Raw genomic sequence first — 23,208 nt, 5'->3', positions numbered from 1 at the left:
TTATTATCATTAACATGCACTTTAGCCACTTTGCACACACCATATTCTTACTGAATAGCTACTGTACTGCATTGATGTTTTTATTATTAGGATATCTTGTATCTTGTTGTTGAGGAGCCAAAACATAATAATTTTACTCATCAATTTTACCCTACATATGGCTACTTGTATATTGGATGTAGGCCTTGTTATGAAAGAATCCTTGAATCCTACTATATATTCCTTTTCGTGTATCAGCGCCCACTTTCATCAAATAAAAATAACTAATTTGTAAAATATAACCATGGGATGAGACCCTGTCTGCTCTGCTCTGCTCTCTTGACACTTGACACACTTGACTCCTCAGCCTCAGTTGAGAGCAACAGTGTCATATTTTCCGACAAGAGTAAGGAGAGGGAGAAATGGCTCTAATTTACAGGTTGCCTCATTAATATTATCAGGTTCCCTAATAGCATTGGGTTTAAATCAAAAATATTGCCAAATAGACGCATTTGCCCTTGGAAATCCTCCGCCACTGTCTAGTGTAACCAACTCAAGCAGCACATGCAAGTCAAGACTTTCACTTTCACTCGCAAACAATCTTTGAAAACTATTTTCAGCGTAACGTTTGTTTTCGCACCAAACGTTTTGCAAACATAAGTGAACGGTCTGAGAAGGTAGGCTAGTTTGGTGAACTAGATGCTGGACTGAGGGAAACGTGAATTGTAACCTATGATTGAATGAATGAATACCGGAGCCCTTTCACTTCATCTGGATCAGTACATGCCATGGATCGGCGACGTCAGATCAATACCCGATCTGTGAACCATACTGGACCTGATCGGTCCCATCTCTGATCTCTGAACGGTCCCAGCCCAGCCGTAGAGTAGTAACATCAATGACATCCTAAGTGCCTACTGCTTCCATATCAGAGGTCATCAGTACCTGTGAGTCTTCATGTGCTTGCGGCAATTAGGCGAGGATTTGAAGGTCTTCTGGCAGTAGGGGCACATGTAGGGGCGGAGGTCGCTGTGCGTGGTCATGTGACGCCGCAGGCTGCCGCTAGTGGTGAAGGTTGTGTCACACATCAGACATTTGTAGGCCTTGAGGCCCGAGTGGGTCCGGATATGAGCTTTCAGAACCCCAGAGGATGCAAAGCCCTTACTGCACTGCAGGCACTTGTAGGGTCTCTCGCCTGTGTGAGATCTGATAGCACAAAAAAACAAAACAAAACAATTTATCAGCCAACATGATTGGACATCTAAAAACACATCCATCAACCCTGCACAACTAATGAGACCATTAAGAGTAGCAGACTCTGTGGCTTATCTAGCACAGAGGTAAACAAACACTGTTTCTAAGAGGCTGGGGAAACAGTTTAGTAGGAAACCAATATAGTAGACACACACAATACATATTATCCTGTATACTATAAATACTGGATTATGCATCGCCCATGCTGTATGCCGGGGCCGATGTTCACAAAACATTTAATCTTACCACTAGGAGTACTCCTAAATTGCACTTTAAGTTCCCAGCTAAGAGTTCTAGGGATGCCCCCTGAAAGTTGACGAGTCGAATCTTGAGTCCAAGACACTTCAGTCGATTGAGATTCTTGAAGTCAAGCAGTCGTTTCTTTTTTTGGGCCCACTGTCAAGATGCGCTGGTGGGCTAAGATGACTCACCTGCCTTGTGATTTATATAGCACATGCCAATCATTCGTTTTAGACCTTGGCTATTACTGTAGATATTTGTTGTGCAGAAAAATTGACTTAAGACTGATATAGCGGAGGGAAGAAGGCAGGGAGCCCCTCTCCCCTCCGCTATGCGTCTAGCCTTGTCTACTATGCGCCAGCAATCACATGCATTTCCTAATATGTCACAACATAAAACTGCTTTTCCTAGATCAATCTTCTAGAATTAACTAAGATATCCATAGGGGGGAAAAAATACACAGATTGAGCTCTAACACCCGTGAAAATGCTTCAGTGACAGCTAAAACATTTCCTTGTTGACTGCTGCCCAACGCATGAGCCTATTCACGCATGCTTTGAAATGCTCAGTTGAGAAGACTATCGTCAAATCGCTCAACCCTTATGTAAGCTAAGGGAAACACTGCATAAAAATGTGGGGGCATCTTGAAGTATATGGTCAATGATTGAACAAAAATTATGTTTAGCAAGAAAAACAGGTGTCTATTATTGTGCTGCCTGCGAGTTTGAGTTTAAAGTTTGACAGCTGTCCAGACTCCCGTGGTCTCCCATCAGCCTAGACATATGGGGTGAAGGGGGGGGGACATATATTCAAATTTCTGGTTTGAACAGGTAAATCGGATTCGACTCACAAAATTCAGCATCGGGTACAGCCCTAAAGAGTTCCCTCTTAAAACCTATTCACAAAGCTGCTAAGACCAACTTTTACCAAGGAATTCAAAGGACTCTTAAGCTAAGAATAGGAGCTGGTCTGCGCTACGTATCGTCATTTTCCCTGTGGCCAATAGCGTTGTTAGAACCTATTTGTATCTATTTGTTTGTTGGTATGTTTGTTAGTATGATCCTAATTCCCTTATGATTAAGGCTATGTTGTATCTTAAAAAATAAAATAAAAAAAAAACTCTGTATCATTCAATTGTCCCTAAAATGTTACCGGGAGCAAGCATGTTCAGATCACTTGTGACTAGGTTTTAGCAATTTAGAAGTCCTCTTGACGGCCCCTAACTTACCCAATACTTAGGAGCTGATTTTAGCTCTAAACCTTTAGCGAAATACTCTTACCCTAAAAATTTAGGAGTACAAAAATTAGGAGAGACACAAATGTTTTTGAATACTGGCCCTGTTCATAAAGCAACTACCGGTACAAGGATTGGAGTTATAAAACCGTCTCAATTTAATACTGATGCCTCTACATTACCTATATTAGCAAATACGGCCATCAACGTTGTTTCTATGTCGTATTCTATAGATATATGCTCGGCCGGTTGGTTTGCAAGATATCTTTACAACAGGAAGCAGTGGTGCTCAGAGGAAATGTAGGTTTGCTTAGAATCATAAACTCCCTGTAACTGAACTCCCAGAGGAATATGAAGAGAAAGGAATAGAGGACAGGAGAGGAGGGGCTGTGACAACATGATTAAGATTAAATTGTTTATCTGTATCTCCTCTCCACTACCGGGATGGTGACCTTTATCAAATGGGTCAAGTTGTAATGTCGCCATTCTCTAATAAAATTAAGAGAAATGTGAGTGCAAGGGAAACAGGTGAAAATGCAAAGGTCAAGACGTATGAGAGGCTGTGCCATTACTCATTCCTACCATATATCATCTTCCATTTTCTTATCAAAGAAATAGACAAAAGCTGAATACCAAGCTCAACACCTCAGCTCCTCCATGTGGGCTTCTTTCTCAGCAACATGTTAAAGGGCCTATAAAGACCCAATGAAACCACACACAAACTAGAAAGGGTGCTCAGGCTCACAGGCCTCCGTAGGGCGCAAGGACCCAGTATGGAGCACTGGTTAGGAGAGGCTATTGCCCTACCTGTCAGAGTAAAGTTGAATCCAAGGTTCCCGGATCGAGTCCCGTCGTTGCCAGAAATGTGTTTACACATTACTGATTATTGAGCATTATATTAGTGATGTATTATTAATCCTACAGTGGACACATACAAAAAACAAGTACCATCACTTCGACCCACTGGCTAAACTGGTGAGTACCATGGGCATCACAGATAAGATGCCTTTGGTGGAATCAGTTTTTGGGATGGTGCAAAGGGGAAGCCTCCTGTCGTATCAATACACAAAAAAGTCCACCATCTTGTACTGCCTTACCCACCTCTACCACTTGAAGGTTACCTGCTTGCCCCAAAGGAGTGTTTTTGTGTACACAGATGAGGAGCACTTCCACCTGAAGAGCTTGCAGCTAACGTTTGAGATGGCCCATAAAATTGAAGAGGCAACTGTGTCTGTTGCAGGTAGTTTCTCAATACCCACTACACAGTGCTTCATTTTAGCTTTCTGTATGAGTCTGATAGCGTCTGTTCAAGTGGAAAATCGCACAACAAAGAAGCATGTCCTCTTATTTTATGTATTAATAAGGGTTTTGATTCAAACAACAATCCTCAAAGTAGTATATATGCCATCTGTACATAGTGTATTGATACACAATATGCATGTTATGTCCATATTACTTGACTATGTCAAAAGAGTACAGTTATGCCATCTGTGTATAGTGTATTAATATACGTCTATCAAGTCCAAACATATCCCGTGTTGATTATGTCAATAGTGGATACACACCTGTTCAGTGGACTTGACTTACTTTCGTCTACTGAATATGTACTTTTTTTTATAGAAGTATATGCTATTTAACTGCACTGTTAAAAACTGTTGTTTTGTTTTCAAATAAAAGTTATAAAGCAATGATTTTATCTTACTTGATATTTACCTGAGTTACAATGCATAGATTTGAGAACTGTAGATCATAAGATCAAATGAAAGGATGCCATAGTATTGTTAACATTGTTAACATAATTAATTGATCAATAATTTGCTCTTCATAGTGCAATATAATTTATATGTAGCATATAATATATATGTAATACCACATGTTCCAGGCGAATGTAAGAAAATGTATTTGTTTCCCTAATACAGTCAGTGTTTATCTGATTTGTTTGTCATGAGTCAGATATTATTTTGTTTTACATTTATAGAAAGATAATATAATATTTTTTGCAAAAACAGCTGTCGCCAAGCGGAGGCCATAACCTCCACCACACACCCCACTGAGACATGATCAGGAGGTTTTACAGGACAGACATATGGCCTGTCAGACTGTATCAGTTCAACTGGGCATACTGCAAGGCATTGTTCTAAGTCCACCACTTTTTTTCTTTATACTGTAATGCTTCAACTCAGATACATAATTAGTAATTATTGTGTTCATAATTATTAATTTCCTTGAGGCAGTGCTTCACTTGGGCAGGAGCTCACAGACGCACTGGCACCTCAAAGGCTGCTGCACCAACTTACAATTTGATCACAATATGCTTTTATCCAAAGAAATGCTTACAATGTTTTAGGCTAGTGTTGGGTTTAAGTAACTTGCTCAAGGGCACAACAGTAGGCAATGATTGTGAAGTGGCCTGGCCCGGTCTCGAACCAGCAACCTTCACTCACTGGTTCGGCTCTAACCACTGGGCTACCTACTGTACAGTACTGCCCCAGCCGAGCCAATGGTAGAATCAGCTCAAAGGTGTTGTGGAGCTCCTCCAGCATGTAAATATAAACTGTACCACACATGCATACCGGCACCTATTTCAGGCCAAGTCAGGCACTGCCTAGAGGCATGCATATCATACATGATAATTATGATGATGATTCACTTCTCAACTCAGACACAAATGAAACTTGTGTGTTCAAAACAATGGTGTCACAAAAAGGGAAGAATGTAATTTTTTGGAGCTTGTTTACCTGACGTGTTGTTTTAGGTGGCTGGACTTCTTGTAGGCCTTGCTGCAGTAGACGCACTTATAAGGCCGGTCGTTATCCACCATGTCCAGATACTGCTGCAGAGACAGACGAGGGTTCTGAGACTGGATCAGACCTGCGGAGGAGGAGGAGAAAGAGGAGAAAGAGGATGAAAGGGAGGAGGAGGATTAAGGGGGGGGGGGGAAGAGGAGGAGAGGGTGGAAGAGGTGGAGGAGAAGGAGAAGGAAAGAGGAGGAGAGAGGAAAGAGGAAGGAGGAGGAGGAGGAGAGGGAGGAGGATAATACACATAAAGTATGACATTTAAAAATGACTGTCAGCCAGTGAGTGCATACATCAGTATGGGCAGCCCCTGTGGGATTTGAACCCCTAACCACAGTGGCGTAAGTACTACAAACACTTTGAACTGCATTTCATGGATAAAAGGTGCTATTCAAATAAAGTTATTAACATTATTATTCTCTACCCACTGAATTATGCATGAGCACCAGGGTTTCCGGCTGCCCGACTGGGCTACTGCGTGGCTGCAGTGTGGTTAGGTGAATGTGTATGCCCTCACCAAGGTCAGTGATGAGTATGGGTTCTTGCAGGTGGATATCAGGCAGAGGCAGGCTGCTCTTGGACACCTTGGTCTTATGCGTCTTGCGAATGAACTTTCCTTTCCTCTGCTGCAGAATCTTGAAGTGCGAGGCAATGTGCGTCTTCCTGTGGCCTGACGTACGGAAGATCTTGTCACAGTGGGGGCACGGGAACGGACGCACGCCTGCCCAGAGCAGAACAAGAAATCATTTGGCACAAAATCCATGAAGTGGAAAATCAGGTAGGAATGTATGAATGGATGTAGGAAAAAAAACAGGAAAAGGTATAAAACTGTTTGGAATTGATGGCCAACTATCTACCCCAGCTTTTGCTCAACCCCTTCAAGTAAAATAAAAAATACATAAATCGCACCGTGGGAAAAGGGTGCTTAACTACATCATGAACCACTAGGAGCAGAAATGAGCCAGATTCCCTAATAAAAGACCACAATCACTTTTGCAACAAAATATTGACATGAAGACCAGGATCCATGCGTATCACTATGTGTAAGCCTAAAACATTGGTATTTCATTGAAAAAAGTTTTTTCTGAATAGTTAAAAATATATGATTCATGGGATTATTCTCTAAGGACAGCTGGGGAAAACACTGAACAGATGCCATTATATTGACTATTACATCTATTTAACATACTGTAAGAAGCTGAATATTCAGTGACCTATACTGCGTTCACAATAATAACACTTTATAGGGTAAACAAAAAGGTAATGAATATTTTGCCATTTGAGTACTGTCTCTAGGGATCTTGAACGGAGACACCCCCACCACAAACTAGTGTGTGCATACACACACACACGGGCACAAACGAACGAGCACGAACGAGCACGAACGAGCGTGCACGAACGAGCACGAACGAGCGTGCGCGGGCACACACACACACCTCAACAAGTGTTTCAATAAAAATACCAAAGGTTGAACCATGATGCATCCATACAGAAATATGTGATGAACATGAGAAGCAGTTCCACATCAATCAACACTAACACCCCCACCCGATGCACACAGGCAGACATGTTAAGGTCAGCACTTTAGACAGCCATTAACACCCAACATGATCCTCAAATAGCAGATGTGTTTTAAGAGCTGGCGTTGGGTCTAACTACATCTTCATCAGGGCCAGGATGAATACAATTACATTAGATACACATCCTACCCACCTGTGTCGATTAATTCATTAACCTTGTCTAGCGTAATTATGCTAATCAGCGCTTGGTTTCCTGTAATGGCATTCTGCAACGCAGTCTCTGTTGCAAGGAACTCTTATTGACCTTTAGTCTGACTAATCTACAACATTAATCCTACACACGTGGGGTTTGCTTACTGCGGTGTGGAGTCTAAATGCTAAGAGAACCAGAGAACTCCCACATAGCTGACTGATGCTGCATCCTGCTGTTCTCTTCACCAGACGATAGCAAGGGATCTAGAGATATGACACATACACTGCATTGAGCCTAATTACAGAAATAAAAGAGTTAAGCTTAACAACGTTCAACAGTCAAACTGAACTGAGCCAGACAGTTGAAGAGTGATCTCACCCGTAGAATAACTGAGTGGTCTCCCCGGCAGAAGTGAGCGGTCTCACCTGTATGGAGCCTCATGTGAACCTTCATGCTCCCAGAAGTGGAGAAGCACTTCAGGCAGCACTGGCACTCAAAGGCCTTGATGCCGGTGTGTGTCTTCATGTGGGCCGTCAGGGTGCTCTTCACGGCGAAGGCCCTGAAACACTGCTTACACTTGAAGGGCTTCTCGTGGGTGTGGATGCGGATGTGGCGTACTAGGTCGCTGGGCTTCTTGAACTCCTTGGAGCAGTAGGGGCAGCCGTGCCAGCGGACACCATTCACCTCACGGATGGAGCCTGAGGGGAAGGTTGGCGTAGGTTAGATGCCGAGGGAATGCAGGGATGGAGAAAGAGAGAGAGAGGGGGGGGGGGGAGAAAGAAAGAGAGAGATGTCTCCTAAGTATTGGTACCCTAATGTCACTGTTCACGCTGACGACATTCATCATGGATGGAGAAAATGGGGAAATGTAAAATAAAATAAAGCTCTGTCTCCACCTCTCCCTGTCAGCAGAGTGAGCACAGCCTGTCGTCCCTGGGTATCCAGGGCTGCCTGTGAGGACCTGTCTCTATGGCCAGCTGTGCTCACTAAGTCTGATCCAAATAGTTTACTTTGTGTTTTTGTAATTTCCTTCCTAATGTATTTTTTCATTTTAGGGCCTTTTTAATGCCACTTGGAGTGCAATTTACGACCCAATTTATTTTTGATCGATTTTTAAGCTAAATAGTGAAATCAATCATTTTGCACAGTCCCCAACACTCCCACTGACCGGTTGCTACATTGAAAAGGTTTTTAAGGAGCCTAATAAGAAATAGTCCTCTGCTGGGTGTTTTTATGACCTTTGAGTAATGAATTCAAAACAATAAGACCTATTAAGGCCTTTAATTTACACTAACTAATGTAATACTTTTAAGACTTTTTAAGGACCCGCAGCTACCCTGAGTAAGGCCAGACTGACGGTGATGTCCTGAGCGACCTGAGGAGCCTCAGGACCAGCTGACTGAGGGAACTCGTATTGTGTTCCTTTCAGCAGTTCAGGACGTGATCGAATCTAATCAAACTTTATTTATATAGCACATTTCATACACAAAGGTAACACAATGCACTTTGCAGAAAGAAAAGAGGGGGGGGGGGGTGTACATATGGAGTGCCTAAGCGGAAGCAGAAAGCGCTGTCCAAGGAAAGTCGCATGTTGTTGTACAACTCAGTTATTCCAGAAAAAGTTTACAATTATTAAAAGTGGTTAAAATCACTATTAGTCTGGCCATGTTGAGAGTTGCAGCTATGCGTAAGAAGAGTTAGTCAGTTCTGTGAGAGCTGACACGCGTGATCGGCTTTACAAGGTTTTGGTGAGTGCTAAACCAGTGTAATGTCAGCTAGATAAATTGACAAACATCATACAGTAGGTTTATGGTCATGGCACAATTCAAACGGGATCAAGAAATTATTTATCTCTCGATATAGACTACCGTTCATATTTTTTGCCCCATGGGGTTTTTCTCTTCCTGCTTCCGCTTAGGCAGTCTGTACTGATCCTACCCCTAACTTTCCAGAGAGAAACGGTGGTATATGTGGGGGTAACTTGTTGTGGTTGACTGTTTAGAGAATTGAATTGCTCTTTTTTGGATACAAATTAATTAGCTCATCTGTTAATCCTGAACATTGAGGGATGGTCTGTCACAGCCAGCTTAAAAACATTATTTTTCAATCGGTTCGCTCCGAGCAGAACCAGCATATTTAATGTTTCCGTTCTTGTGTTCCGCCACCAACATAGCGTTCCTGAACCGGTTAAGAACAAAAAATAACGTTCCGTTCACCGTTCCGCACTTGTTGCGAGCCGAGCCAGGCTAGCCATGGCCCACGAGGGCAAAGCCATTCTCCGAGAGCCATTAGAAACTTACTGTCAGTCAGGGCAGAGCCCACAGTTATAGCAGAGCCTTCGGCTCTGTGTCAGGGCACGGCTACAGTATGTGCGCTCCACGAACCAATCGGGTAGCGGTATTCCGCGGGGGAACAATACAACCGGGAAAAGGCTCAGCTTTTCTTTTTTTTTCTTCTTTTTTAAAATGATTTTTAAGTTATATAGGCCTACTACAAAGAACGAAAAAATAACGGTTATTAACCGGTTTAAAAGATTTAAAATTAACGTTTCTGTTCTTGAACAATTAAAGACCATTTTGTTTTCATTCCTGTTTCTGTTCCTCGTAAAATACCGTTCGTTTTTTGTTTTCGTTTCCGTTCCTTGAACCAGTTCGGAGCCTTGGTCACAGCAGCTGTGTCCTCACCTGGCATCTGGACAGGCTTCTTGAAGATGCTCCTCTTCTCCTTCCTGGCAGGTTTCTCTTGGCCTGAGAGCTTCTTAGAGTCTGGGACCTGGCTCTGCCTGCCGGACACCCCGTTGGTCTGGGACTGGACCACACTCAGACCGCTGTTCTCCAGGGCTTGCTGTGGACACACACACACAGCACACGTATGTGAAACGTGTGTATGTTAGACTGTGCTGCTGCGGACACAACACGTACATCACGTATGGTAGTTAGGCAACAAAACCCAATAGAGGTTAGAGGATAGTTAGTTGAGCTTTTGTTGAAAGTCAGTTGTATTTCGTCAGAGATAAAACCTTAAAATATACCTTTGAACTGAACAGAGAGTGTAATAGACTACTAGTCTGAGTTCATGAGATTCATTTAGATGTGAGATACAAAGTGTTCTAGCAAGGTCGAAAGAAAAAAGGGTAAAATAGGGACGGGGAACTCATTAAGAGATGAATACATGATAGAGATGAAAGATGTCAGCCAAACCCTGGTTCACTGTGTGTGTGGGAATAAAGGAACGTCTCTCCATTCACATCTGAGGCAGTAGCAATCTACAATGGCCTCTCTCTCTGTCTCTGTCTCTAAATGAGCCATTCACAGACCAAAGCCGTGCGTGCTCTGTGAGTGGAGAAAACTTTTCAAAGTTTATTTTTACGTTTATTTTCTCAGCTGTCAACTAATAGCACCATGCAGAACTGATGTATACAGTACATTTACGAATAACAGTATACAGTACACACCTTGGGGCCACAATTAACCAATGTAAATAAAATGTCCACATTCATGGTCCCTTATAGCCTGATACAACCATCTTGTTCTCGCGAGCTCACATTCTGTTTCACTAACGCAGAACGGTCTGGCCTTCACCTCCTCCAGAGCGATTATGCCAAAATCCAGACCATACCAGGCCAATCAGGGACTGCGTTTTAACTGCTGTCCCGCCCCACAGTGGAAAGCAGCCCCTGATTGGTTCGTGTCCCTGCCGCTCGCTAAACAAACATGGCGGCTCCCGAAGCAACGAGTGGTAACGTTAACGTGAGAAGAATAAACGCAGCTTTAAGTGCAGTTGTTGCAGAAATAGACTTAATCACAACACTTAAACAAGAACAAGAGTATGCACTAGCGGAGTTTCTCGGTGGAAAATACGTTTTTGCCGTTCTTTTGACTGGATTTGGCAAAAGTTTGCTGAACGCTGATTGGCTGAAGGTGTTTGTCTGTCAAGGCAAGTACCCCCGCCCACGTAATCGCTCTCTATGGGGCGAAGGCCACACCGATATTGCGGAGCGAAGCAGTGAGCTCGCTACATTAGGATGGTCATACCAGGCTAGGTCCCTTACTCCAGGGAGTAAAAGTGGCACATTTGTTAGTGTGTGTGTGTGTGTTTATTGTATGGCTACATTCACCTGCAGGATGTCCTGGTTGATTGCGGTCTCCATGGCAATGGCTTGCTCCGGGGGCTGTGATTGGGTGCCCTCCGCGGTGACTTGCTCAGAGAGTTCTAGAAGCTGCTGGATCACATCTGTGACCACCTCACTGCCCTCCTCCCCTGCTCCACCACCACCAGCCTCCTCCACCTCCTACCGGGGCAGAAGAAGGGATGAGAGGGCAGAAGAGAGGACAGGATAGAAGTGAAAAGATGAAAGAGTGGACCAAAAATAGTAGGAGAGAGGAAAAAGGTATTAGAGGCCAAGTCAATCAGATGCGATTAGGGAGCCGTTGTTGCATTTAAAAATGTATCAGAGGTGCAACGCGGGCGGGGCGTGCTCACCTGTGTGATGGAGGGCTCGTCTATGATGGAGATGTGCATCTTACTGATGTGGGCGTTAAGACTGCCCAGCTTCTTAAACACACAGCTACAGTCCATGCAGGGGAACAGGGGGACCCCGGGACCCTTGGCCTGAACACACGCACACACGGAGGAAGAAAACCAGTAATGAATAACAACTTAAGTCTTAAAAGTCATACATTATCATACAAAATAACCAAGAGACCCTTTCCCTCTCCCTACATTCACATCAATACACAGTTTGTTATGCTGTTAATATTAAACTAACCACCCCTGCTGTGTGCATCTGTTTGTGAAATATATTCCACATCACATCTGAACACAATGTACTCATGAGGCCAGTTGAGCTCCAGCTTTTCTCTAATGTCCTTGAACTGAATCAATCAGCTCCCCGCATCAGGCCCACTTAACGCCGACGCTGGCAAAACACGCCGGCCAAAACCCTCTCCATCTGCTGCTCCCTCCAAAGCGCTCTAATATGACAGGCTCTATTAAGAAGGACAGACACCATATGATTGGCCGTAGGGGGAGCTCACAGGCAGGCTGACTGGATTGGTCACTCTGCGAGAGCTGACGGGACTGTTCATTAATATGGTCATTAGCGAGATGCGAGATGCGATAGGCGACGGCGCCCAGCGGATACTAACGGACCCGGCAGACACAGGCGCTCACGCGGACAGCTCAGCAGCGAAGCTCCCCTGTGCTAATTACAGCCACTGCTTGCTGGTTCAACCCGAGTGCTGTCATGTAAAATCCCTGATTTGTGAAAACACTCATTTAAGTGGTGATATGGATGAGGTGTACCAAGGCCTGGCTGCTGAGGAGGACACATAAACACACTCTGCTGGACAATGACTAGGGACGTTACAGCCAGGACAGGCCATCATCACACAGGCCAAACCACCCCTGCTACCAAACATAGGGCCCTATTCACAAATCCCCCCTAGGGATTATTAAAGTCTTTCTTTCTTTCTTCCATCCATCTCCATCCGTCCATCCATCATTTCCACATTGTAAATAATACATCCATTTCAATGTTGCGAATAATATTATGACATGTGTCCACCAGCTGTATGTAGCTGAACAGCGCCAAGTTTACAGCTACTCAGAGCACACACTGGCTAGGTTCCTGCAGATTAACTAGCCAAGTTAAGATAGCTAGCTCGTGCTAATGTTTGCTGTCTCTGCAGTTTTGCAAAAAAATGGCCGCTGACGTCGTCAGAACAGTCAGAAAAGCCTTTTACAGCCTGGGCTCTAGCCCAAAAAGTTCAACTTTTTTCAACTGCAAAAAAAGCCTAGAGCTCATGGTGCTATAGCGCTAAAACGCGCTTGGAATACAGCTCTCGTCTCCAGCACCCTAAAGCTCATTACTCACTTCAGACAAGGAGACAACAGTGCAAGCTCTAAAATACAGCTTGTCTACACAATATCCCTCTGTTTTGTCATGGCCGCTGGTTTCTGTGAACTCCTTGGATAGCGTTGTTGTTGTTTTTAGCTGTTTGTTTTTTTTATATATAAATGCGTGTCCACCCGGTAGCTGTATTACTATTGTTTATGTATGTATTATTATTATTATTATTATGCCGAGGGGGAGCAGTGAAGTGATTTTTTAAACTTTGCTTGATAAAAACATTTGGTAAAGATGTAAAAATCTGAATTGTGAAAAAATAAAACGGAGAAAATGGAAAACATGAGAATCTGGGGGAAAACAACATGGATTTAATAGGGCCCTAAAAAAACAGCAGGTGGGAAGGATACATTTAGACCACAGTAAGAAAAGGCTTTTTGGACTGAATGCTGAGCTCTGTTTGTGGGTCAGACAGGGTGTTTTTCCTGAGTGCTACAATGTGGAGCAGCATCACAGAAGAACACAGCATTACTGTGGCTGTCTAGTGGTGTTTATCTCTCTCATACATGCTGTAAGTGCTCCCTAAAACTGGCCCACTCTCTCCATGAAACCACAGCCAGTCACCAGGAGCCAGCACTGCTTCCGGGTCCGTTAGTGGCTAGGTTGATGCTTCTCTCTGTCTTTCTCAGTGGCAATTCTAGGGGGTGGCAAGGGTGTGTGTGTGTGTGTGTGTGTGTGTGTGTGTGTGTGTGTGTGTGTGTACCTCAGAGTGGACCCGCTGTACATGGGAGTGTAGGTTTCCCTTCTGTGAGAAGGAGGCAGGGCAGAACATGCAGAGGTGGGGCTTCTCCCCTGTGTGGCGGACCATGTGAGTCTGCAGAACCACCTTCTGATTAAACGCCTTCCCACAGTGGGAGCACTTGTAGGGTCTCTCACCTGCATGGAGAGGAGGGGGGGGCAGAGAGAGAGCGAGAAGGGGGGGGGGGCAGAAATAGGATAGAAGAGACAACTAAAAATGATTTCAATACCAAGTGTCTGTAGAATCAATTATTCTTAATAATCTATGAATCCATTTTTATCCTGTTGTTGAAGCTCTGTTTTTTTTCCTTGGCATATTCCATCCTGTGTCCATTCGGAAGAAAAGGAGAATATAACACTGTTTTCTATGTTCCCACAGTGATTTATCAGCTATTACAACATATAACAAGGCACCTGACGAAGACCTTGTAGGTCGAAACGTTGTACTAGCTAATAAATCACTGTGCGAATAGTCTCTTTATCTATATAATCATCTTTCTTTCCTGCACCTGTTGGAATTAAGTGGATGTGCATGCACTCTCGTACTGCATCTCCCTACATTCAGTCAAGGTCTGTTGTGACTGAGAAACTAGAAACCCTGTGTGAATGAAGGATCCCAGTCAGCAGCTACCCCTGCTGTCCAACACTGGAACAGCACCCAGCGGCACCCAGACAAGGGTCACTAACCAATTAGGCCATTACCAACTCTGAAAGTACCTTTCATTGAGTGGAAATGAGAGGAAATTAGAAAATATAATAAGAACTGGCATCTGGAAAGGCACCATATAAAAGCAACATATTATCTTTTTTTTAAACTCCCAAACCCAGAGTCCCTGCTCCCTGTGTGTCTCTGCTTACCTGTGTGGATGCGTATGTGTCGGACTAGCTGGCTGGGCTTTTTAAAGGTCTTCCCACAGTGCTGACATCGATTGGTGAATCCACTGCGATCTATGTTCTTCTTGTAGTTTCTGGAATTTGACGTGAACGCCCTGGACAAAGAAACAAACATATAAAACACAATACACAAACATATGCAGTAGATCAGAGACTACCTCAAGGAAAGGAGGAAGGAAGGATCCATTTCTAGACTGTTCAAAATGGGGCCTAAAGGCCACAATATACTTGATTTTAACTATGCGTACGCGTCTACCCCGCGTCTCCTGCGTGGCTAACGCACGTCTACTGTGTTCCTTTGGAGCATCAGGTGTGGTTGAATGTGCAGGTACGCAGAAATTAACGCGCCGCAAAAACTTGACATGACGACTCGTTGCTAAGCAGCAAGTATACCGCGGTCTATACTATAAGTATATTTAAGATTGTTTTCTTCAGCCAGCGCATTGTTCACCAACACCCTATTTGGATGTTGTCTTCAGTCAGTGTGTTAATATACATGAATTAACACGGTGTTTGGATGTTGCCTATGACCTCATCTTGACATGGATCTTCATGTGCTCTTTGAGCTGGGCGGCCATCTTGAACTCCTTGCTGCATGTCTTGCAGGTGTAGACCTTGATGCCGGCTAGCTCCTTACGATGCTCATCTAGGTGCAGAGACAGCTGGCTGTGCAGGATGAACTCATCTCCGCACTCCGTACAGATCAGATTCTGGAGGACGAGGAAGAGAGGATGGAGGGATGGAGGAGAGGAGGATGGAAGGATGGAGGAGAGGAAAGAGAAAAGGGGAAAAGGCAAGATGAGGGTGATGTGACAGGAAGAACTCATAGAAAGACCAGATATCCGATCTGTAGTAACAGCTCTCAATGTGGAAGCCAAGAAATAAGAACTCCATTGTGCTGTGTACACCCTGCTGTGTACCAGTGGCCTACATTTGATCTAAGCCTTGATCTAACTATGTGGGTGGGTGAAGAGCTGAGCCACTGAGACTGTCACACTGACCTCCTCCTTCTCGTGGAGCATGATGTGGGATTTGAGGCTGGCCACGCGGGAGAACCTCTTCTGGCACACAGGGCAGCTGGGGTCTGAGGTGGTGTGTGTGGACTTGTGAAGGGTGAGGTTGAACTCCACGTTAAACGTCTGAGGACACTGGTCACACCGATGAGGCTGGAGGAAAGAGAAGGGGTAAAGTGTGTGTGTGTGTGTGTGTGTGTGTGTGCGTGAATTAATTAATGAATGAGAGTGTGAGTATGTGCGTACATGCGTATGCGTGGGTATACATATGTGTATGTGTGTATGTGTGTGTGTGTGTGTGTGTGTGTGTGTGCGTGCGTGTGGGTGTCACACTACAAAAGAGCTGCCCCAACCTCACAGCTGCTAATTCAGCACTTCAATACCTCAGATCCTCTTATATCTCAATGGACCAGAAACACCTGGGTTCTCAGGACTTAGAGAGAGCTGGGAACAGAGCCAGTTGCTATACACACTCTGTATAGCAACGTCTACACACAGCCTGGCACCTTAGAACAATACGTTGGGATGCAGAGCAGGTAGGCTTCCTCTAATTGCCTAATTGGCTGGGGGTGCTCAACTACATTCCATACTTTGTAGAAAAACACACCAAATGAGTGGAAATAGAGGCACTCCAGAGAAAATAGATGCAAGACTTTTGGCTTAGGTTCACATTTTGTATTTGGCTGCATCAGGCTAATGCATTTCGGCACTATTAATATTGTACAAATATTATAGCAATGAGATAATTACGTAACACTGTCTCAGAATACAGGGTAACAGGGAAACCATCTATAAATACAAACATCGGCTCAAGCATAGGAGTTATAGGAGTTATCAAGGAACATTCGGTCTAGTTTACAGCACATTTTTTTGTATGGGTTCTTACGGGGGAAACCCTTGTAAACACGGGGAGAACATGCAACCTCCACACAGAAAGGCCCGGGAGATACCCCACCTGGGTAACTGACTACCCTGGGGAGAACTTGCCCCCTCCCAGTGATAACAGCATCCTTAGTAGGAAATTGAACCCAGGACCTTCTTATTGTGAGGCAACAGTGTTACGTATTGTGCCACTATGCTGGGAATAGCCATTGGGCTTAGGTGTACTTTTGGTTTTATTTAATTTGTTTAGTTTTTTGGTTTCCTATGTACTGGGTGGGACTCTTACACTGCTGATTTTACAATAGGTCTAGACCTACTTGTTGCACAATCGAGGTGGATATCTATGGTTCCCTGACAATTCCTATGCTTGAGCTGATGTTTGTATATATATACACGTGTTGTACACGGGTGGGGATGATTTCATGAAATATACAAAAAGAGCCAGTAACATCATGTTTATTTTTATGATGCTCTGATGAAGGCACGGTGCCGAAACGCGATAAAGCTGAATACATTTTAAAAAGTGAACCTGAGCCGAAGGTCTTGTCTATATTTCTTTGGAGTGCTGATATTTCCACTCATTTAGTGTTTTTTCTACCTCATTATAATAGTAACTTGGGGCGCATTTGATTTGGTTAGCATAAACTAGGCTACAGTAGCTATGCCTTAATCAAATAAAGTGGACTACAGTAGCTATGCCTCAGTCAAATGCACTTAAACATCTGCTGTGTTTGAAGCAGTGGTGGTTCTGGGGACAAAAAAGGCTTTGCCACCCCAGTTACCACCCTATTTGTGTATATAGGGAGATAGCGGGAACCCTTGCCACCCTTTTGCCACCCCAGGTAGAACTTGCTAGAACCGCTACTGGTTGGACGCAGGTCTTGATGTTCTGCTGAGTGAGCTTTTGTCTCTGGCCCTGGCTTTGTCTCCATGCTGGTTCTGACCTTGTCGTTGGCCTGGTGGTCCCTCTGGTGTCGCAGCAGCTGGGTCTCTGTGGTGAAGCTCTGGGAACACACAGAGCACCTGATGTCCCTGGGCTCTCCATGACTGGAGCTGTCTGACTTCAACTCAGATAGATCTGATGACAGAGCAGGAGAGAAAGAAACTGCTACAACGATGATACAGTGAAGTCAAGGGGGTGGTAATAGAATGGTGACAGGCCCATACCTTAATCCACTTCTAACCCTAACCCACTTCTCACTATCGTACTATACATTTGACTCGAAATAAGGCTTAGGTTATAAACCTGTCATTCATTATGCATCGTGTAGCTCATAACGCTTACTAAAGAAACCGTGAACATAGGGACGTGTGATTAGTGATGACTGTGGGGAAATGCCTGAGATCATGACCAGCCCAAAGACACTCGTCCACGGGCGAGTCAGTGTGGTTCCGTGAATGTTTACATTAGCCATGTGACAAGAGAGGGAAGCAAACACTACGCCATGGCTAACGTTAGCTTGCTTAATGACTGCGATAGTCCACCAATGTTAGCCAGCATGCAAGATATGTTGGAGTTAGGAGCATAGTGGCTGGCAGAGCATTCGGTCTTGGACGGCGTAGGATTACCAGTGGCCCCAATTGCGGGCTAACGTTAGGTAGCACTAACGTAGTGATTCAAATTAAAACAGCTAACAAAGAGACGGTAGCTAGCTACCTGAGCTAACTGTAGCCAATGCAAGCTTAGCTTGCGCCATCAAGCAAAAACACGACCCATAAACACGCCATTAAACACCCTAATTGTCGATTTTGGACCATGCTTAACGACAGATGCTCTACCCTCGGCGTGTTAAATTAGACTGAAACCGAATAAGTAGAGCCACCAGAATGTTATTAATATCATTCCGCCTCAATCACTCCTTTCTAGCACAAAGCCATGGACGCCAGCAATACTATATCCGGGGACTATATGTACTATATTCAAGTCAGTTTATATCACATACGCAGTGGCTTGTTGGTAAAACACGAGCCTCCTCGTATAGCCTAAATTCTGCATTTTTTATTGATGCGATTTTGGTACTGATTACCTGTTCCGTTGTTGGTTTTATCCCTCAGTTTGCGAGGCCGGCCCCGCGGCATAGTTCCAGGTTTCAGGGCGGGTGTACTGTGAACGATTTGTGTTTCAAAATGGCTACTGCTTCATGATCAGCACCCGCGGACAGGGAGAGAGCCGCGGCACGGACCCATGAACACGGCTCGTCGTGCTTCTCCTGCGAGGCTCCCTTAGTACGGAGAAGGGAGACATCTAGCGGGTAGCTTGTGTATCGTGACTAAATTCCCATTGATTTATCTGTTTCATCCATCAGACCTATTATAGGCCTATAGTAGGGTGTCTGCAATATCTCTGCCATAAATTACATTAATTGGCATTTTTTCTCAACACGTGGAAACAGCAATAATTGACTAAAGTGTTATAGACCCTAATGCAACTAGATGCCACCTTTAAACAGCACATCATATTACTCAAGCCCGATCTGGACCACTGACCACTGCACAGAAAAAAAGAGTTTGGACATCACTCTTACCTTGATAGTCCACAACTGCTTCATCTCCTTTTTTTCTTTTTTTAAATTATGTGGTATTCTATTCTATTATATGGTTCTTTCTTTCTTTCTTTCTTTTTTCCCAAATTCTTATTCAGATTTGCTTTATTGGCATGAAGTAGTCCGCACAGTAAATATTGCCAAAGCAGGTCAATCAAAACAAAATGCAATTAAATAAGTTAGAGCAAAGCAGAATGTAGTAGTAGTAGTAGCCTAGTAGGCCTAGTAGTAGGAGTAGTAGTAGCCTAGTAGGCCTAGTAGTAGGAGTAGTAGTAGCCTAGTAGGCCTAGTAGTAGGAGTAGTAGTAGCCTAGTAGGCCTAGTAGTAGGAGTAGTAGTAGCCTAGTAGGCCTAGTAGTAGGAGTAGTAGTAGCCTAGTAGGCCTAGTAGTAGGAGTAGTAGTAGCCTAGTAGGCCTAGTAGTAGGAGTAGTAGTAGCCTAGTAGGCCTAGTAGTAGGAGTAGTAGTAGCCTAGTAGGCCTAGTAGTAGGAGTAGTAGTAGCCTAGTAGGCCTAGTAGTAGGAGTAGTAGTAGCCTAGTAGACCTAGTAGTAGGAGTAGTTGCCTAGTAGGCCTAGTAGTAGGAGTAGTAGTTGCCTAGTAGACCTAGTAGTAGGAGTAGTAGTTGCCTAGTAGACCTAGTAGTAGTAGCAGGCTATGTTACTGATCCTCTGGGAAAATTGCACTATTACAGCATTAAAGGATAGTAACACAGACTAGAATTACAATAGATACAGAAACCCAAATGTACAAAAGTACAAATAAACAAGTGTACAACAGAAGTTGGTACTATTAACAAATGAGGAATAGTTGTAACTTTACAATAACGTCCCAATATGGTCTATAAACTATTGACATGGTCTTAACAAATATATTTAGGCCTACTAACCTTTACATAATGACTTGTTACTCACTCACTAAAGATTTATTAATTTATTAACAAATACGTAACAAGTCAATAGTAAGTACAGTAGGACCCCACTCATCCGAACTTCAGAGATCCGAACCTCCCGGTCTACCGGACAGGCTTACTTTTTTTTTGCCTGCTATCTGGTTACTGGTGGGATTTTCATTACAGTACTGTATCCTACTGTGAATAAAAACAGAACTATATGTAGACCTACATGTTGCCTGTAGGCTGTAGCCTACTGTCACGTTTCATTTCTTTGTTACTTTAATGTCGAGCGCAAAACGCAAACGAGTCTGCTGCGCGAGAGCTGCATTCCTTGGTAGCCAGAAAGCGCGTCAGCAACCTGAAGCAGCATCGAGTCATTTTTCGTTCCCAGTTAATGGACTTCAGGAACACAGACGTGTTGTGAGCATGTAGATTAGCCTACTAAACCTACTGTATTTGTTAAATAATAGCCTACAGCCTAGGCCACGTTAGCCTACATCGGTTGTTTTAGAGACTTTATTTTAGGCTACAATAGCCTAAGACACGACAACTTGTCTGTCATTTCATTTATTTATTTATTGATTATAATTTGCTCTAATTGTTCTAATGTTGGGTTGTTTTTAGGCTATACCATTTTGTTCTACAAATACAGTAGCCTATCGATGCAGCGTAAGCCTCATTTGAGAATAAAGTACAGTATTTGATCAAAGCAAGCACTCAATTGGAAATTCGATTATTTTATTATAGGCTACTGTAGGTCTAATATAGGCTAGGCTATATGAGTTTAGTTGGCTATTTGATTGCAATTTTGATGCATTTTCACAAGTAATTAAGGGTAGGCCTATTTATTGGTCTATTATGAGTCTATATGGAACAAGTATACCACTTATTGAATTTGGTGCATTTTAACATAAGTTTCAGTCATCCGGACATTTCAGAGATACGAACGACCTTCGGTCCCGTTGGGTTCGGATAAGTGGAGTCCTACTGTAGTTTACTAATTGCTTATTCATTATAAGTCAGTTTTAAATCATTAACCATTAACAAACATTTAATAAGTCATTAATAAGTCATTAACTAACAGTTTGTGGAGGATCTACTAACTATAAGGGATAGTTGTAAATCATTAACTGACTATTAACAAACATTTAACACATTATTAATAACTCATGAACTATCAGTTTGTGGTTGGTCTTTTAACTATTTATAATGGCTAGTTATTCTAAAGTGTTAACATATCTTCTATTATTTCATTATTTTACAAAGCGAGAGTGCCGTCTTTCCAATAATATCCCTGATGCACCCAGTCTAACTGTGTGTCCTCCAGATACAGCGTTCACTGAATGAGGAGGCTATCAATATCATCCCATGCATCTTACTGACGCTACTAAATATGACGTTGAGTCTGGTGCTCCACCGCATTTAGATTTTTGTTTGAGCTTGACAGACTTTCTGTGTATTTTATATCCAACATTTTTGTAGACTGTAGGCTATCACTTTGCCATTGCCGTCCTGTCTTGCTATGTTTATTGCCATGCACTAAGGCAAATACCTTGTGGGAGGAAGCCTTTGAATAGAAATCTGATTTTGATTGCCTACGCTGGATTTGACCTGCAGTCCACTGACTTGCCAATGCACCTGACACAACACCGACTTAACCACTACACTAAATGGTAAATGGACTGCACTTATATAGCGCTTTTTCACCTTACCGGCACTCAAAGCGCTTTACAATGGCCTCTCATTCACCCATTCACACACACACACCAATGGCGGTAGCTGCCATGCAAGGTGTTAACCTGCTCATTGGGAGCAATTTGGGGTTAGGTGTCTTGCTCAAGGACACTTCGACATGTGTACAGTCGGAGCTGGGATTCGAACCACTGACCCTTTGATCATTGAACGACCCACTCTACCAACTGAGCTACAGCCGCCCCCGGCTACCGAAAGGTTGATGAATCAAGGGCGCGGATGACTGGTATTCATACTGACAAGTGACATCTGCGTACCACCCTTTAGTCACATATCTTTATATGGGATATATATGGGAAACATGTCCTTATATGGGCCTGGGGGGGAGTTTACCTGTGCTAATTCGGGTGTGCAGCCACGCGCATTCAATTTGCGAAACAATGGGATTCAACATTATGAGAAGGCAGATGCAAACTCATCCGGCGGCCGCCTTCCACCTTAACAACAACATATTTCTCAATATGTGGAAGCTCAGCTCTTGGCAGATGTGGTCCATAGACATTGACCTGTACCACTATGCCATTGACTCTACAAAGCAGATGCACTCTGAGAGATCAAATCCAAGATGGAGGAGATATTGGCTTTAAAAATAAAAAAATAAAAAAATAATTTGGATACAATTTGCTTTTATTTTTACAACAATAATCTAGGAAACTGACCGTGCATGCGTAGCCTACTACCATGTTCTACCATGTCAAAACATTTGCAGATATCTAAAAAAAACAAGGAAATGGCAGGCATTTGAAATTTTACCATTTTGGCAAATTGGGAAGCTAATGCAAAGGCATTGCGACTAGCAGCTTTATAGCTCGCTTGAATCGGTAGGTTATCGGTTGGTTGGTCCACAAAAATTGCACATAATGTGGTCGCAGCTATTACGAATTTGCGCGTGTTTCACTTGGTCTACATTACCGCATCTACGGACAATATTCTTTTTTTTACTCACAGAAGTAAAGACATTTTTAGTAAGATGAAAGCCTTTTCTCAAAGGAGGCTACTGTAGCCCCCCACCTTTTATATAAAAAGCACTTAAATAGCACATATCTACTGATGTCTACTAGCCTGGCATTGCAACCCTGATCATGTGATCTCTTGAGAAACAGCATGTGAGACCACGTGATTAGGGTCGCGAAGCCAGACTAGTGGATACCATAATAGCTGAGTGGATATTGGTGTATATAAGTACGAAATGTTCTAGTCTGGATTGTGTTACTTTGTTGTCTTTTGAGGCTGTAACAGTGCTCTCAAGAGTCCTGTTCAGTTCAGTCCTCTCAAGACTGAATGGGTCTTTTTACCTGAGGAATGAGACCCTGGTTCAGTTGCCTTGCAACTGCGATGGTCATCTCTGAATGTGCAGCCCCAATGACGGCC

The 23,208-nt window shown here is 43.5% G+C and overlaps 1 protein-coding gene across 1 annotated transcript in view; it reads right to left on the bottom strand.

Moving 5' to 3' along the window:
• Positions 1 to 18,729, bottom strand: part of znf236 (zinc finger protein 236) — a gene marked incomplete at both ends in the record, with an annotated part of 60,998 nt that extends 42,269 nt beyond the window's left edge. The window contains 13 exons of the mRNA XM_084444627.1: positions 925 to 1,185; positions 5,446 to 5,578; positions 6,020 to 6,223; positions 7,641 to 7,913; positions 9,900 to 10,059; positions 11,333 to 11,506; positions 11,698 to 11,820; positions 13,827 to 13,999; positions 14,720 to 14,850; positions 15,287 to 15,465; positions 15,757 to 15,921; positions 17,595 to 17,728; positions 18,678 to 18,729. Coding sequence (XP_084300753.1) covers positions 925 to 1,185; positions 5,446 to 5,578; positions 6,020 to 6,223; positions 7,641 to 7,913; positions 9,900 to 10,059; positions 11,333 to 11,506; positions 11,698 to 11,820; positions 13,827 to 13,999; positions 14,720 to 14,850; positions 15,287 to 15,465; positions 15,757 to 15,921; positions 17,595 to 17,728; positions 18,678 to 18,729 — 2,162 coding nt within the window. The remainder of the gene's footprint in view (positions 1 to 924; positions 1,186 to 5,445; positions 5,579 to 6,019; positions 6,224 to 7,640; positions 7,914 to 9,899; positions 10,060 to 11,332; positions 11,507 to 11,697; positions 11,821 to 13,826; positions 14,000 to 14,719; positions 14,851 to 15,286; positions 15,466 to 15,756; positions 15,922 to 17,594; positions 17,729 to 18,677) is intronic.
• Between the last annotated feature and the right edge of the window lie 4,479 nt (positions 18,730 to 23,208).

The sequence above is a fragment of the Borostomias antarcticus genome (genome assembly GCF_949987555.1).
Source record: "Borostomias antarcticus genome assembly, chromosome: 10".
Taxonomy (NCBI): domain Eukaryota; kingdom Metazoa; phylum Chordata; class Actinopteri; order Stomiiformes; family Stomiidae; genus Borostomias; species Borostomias antarcticus.
Note: the sequence above shows the minus strand (reverse complement) of the source record. Positions and strands in the feature narration are given on the sequence as shown.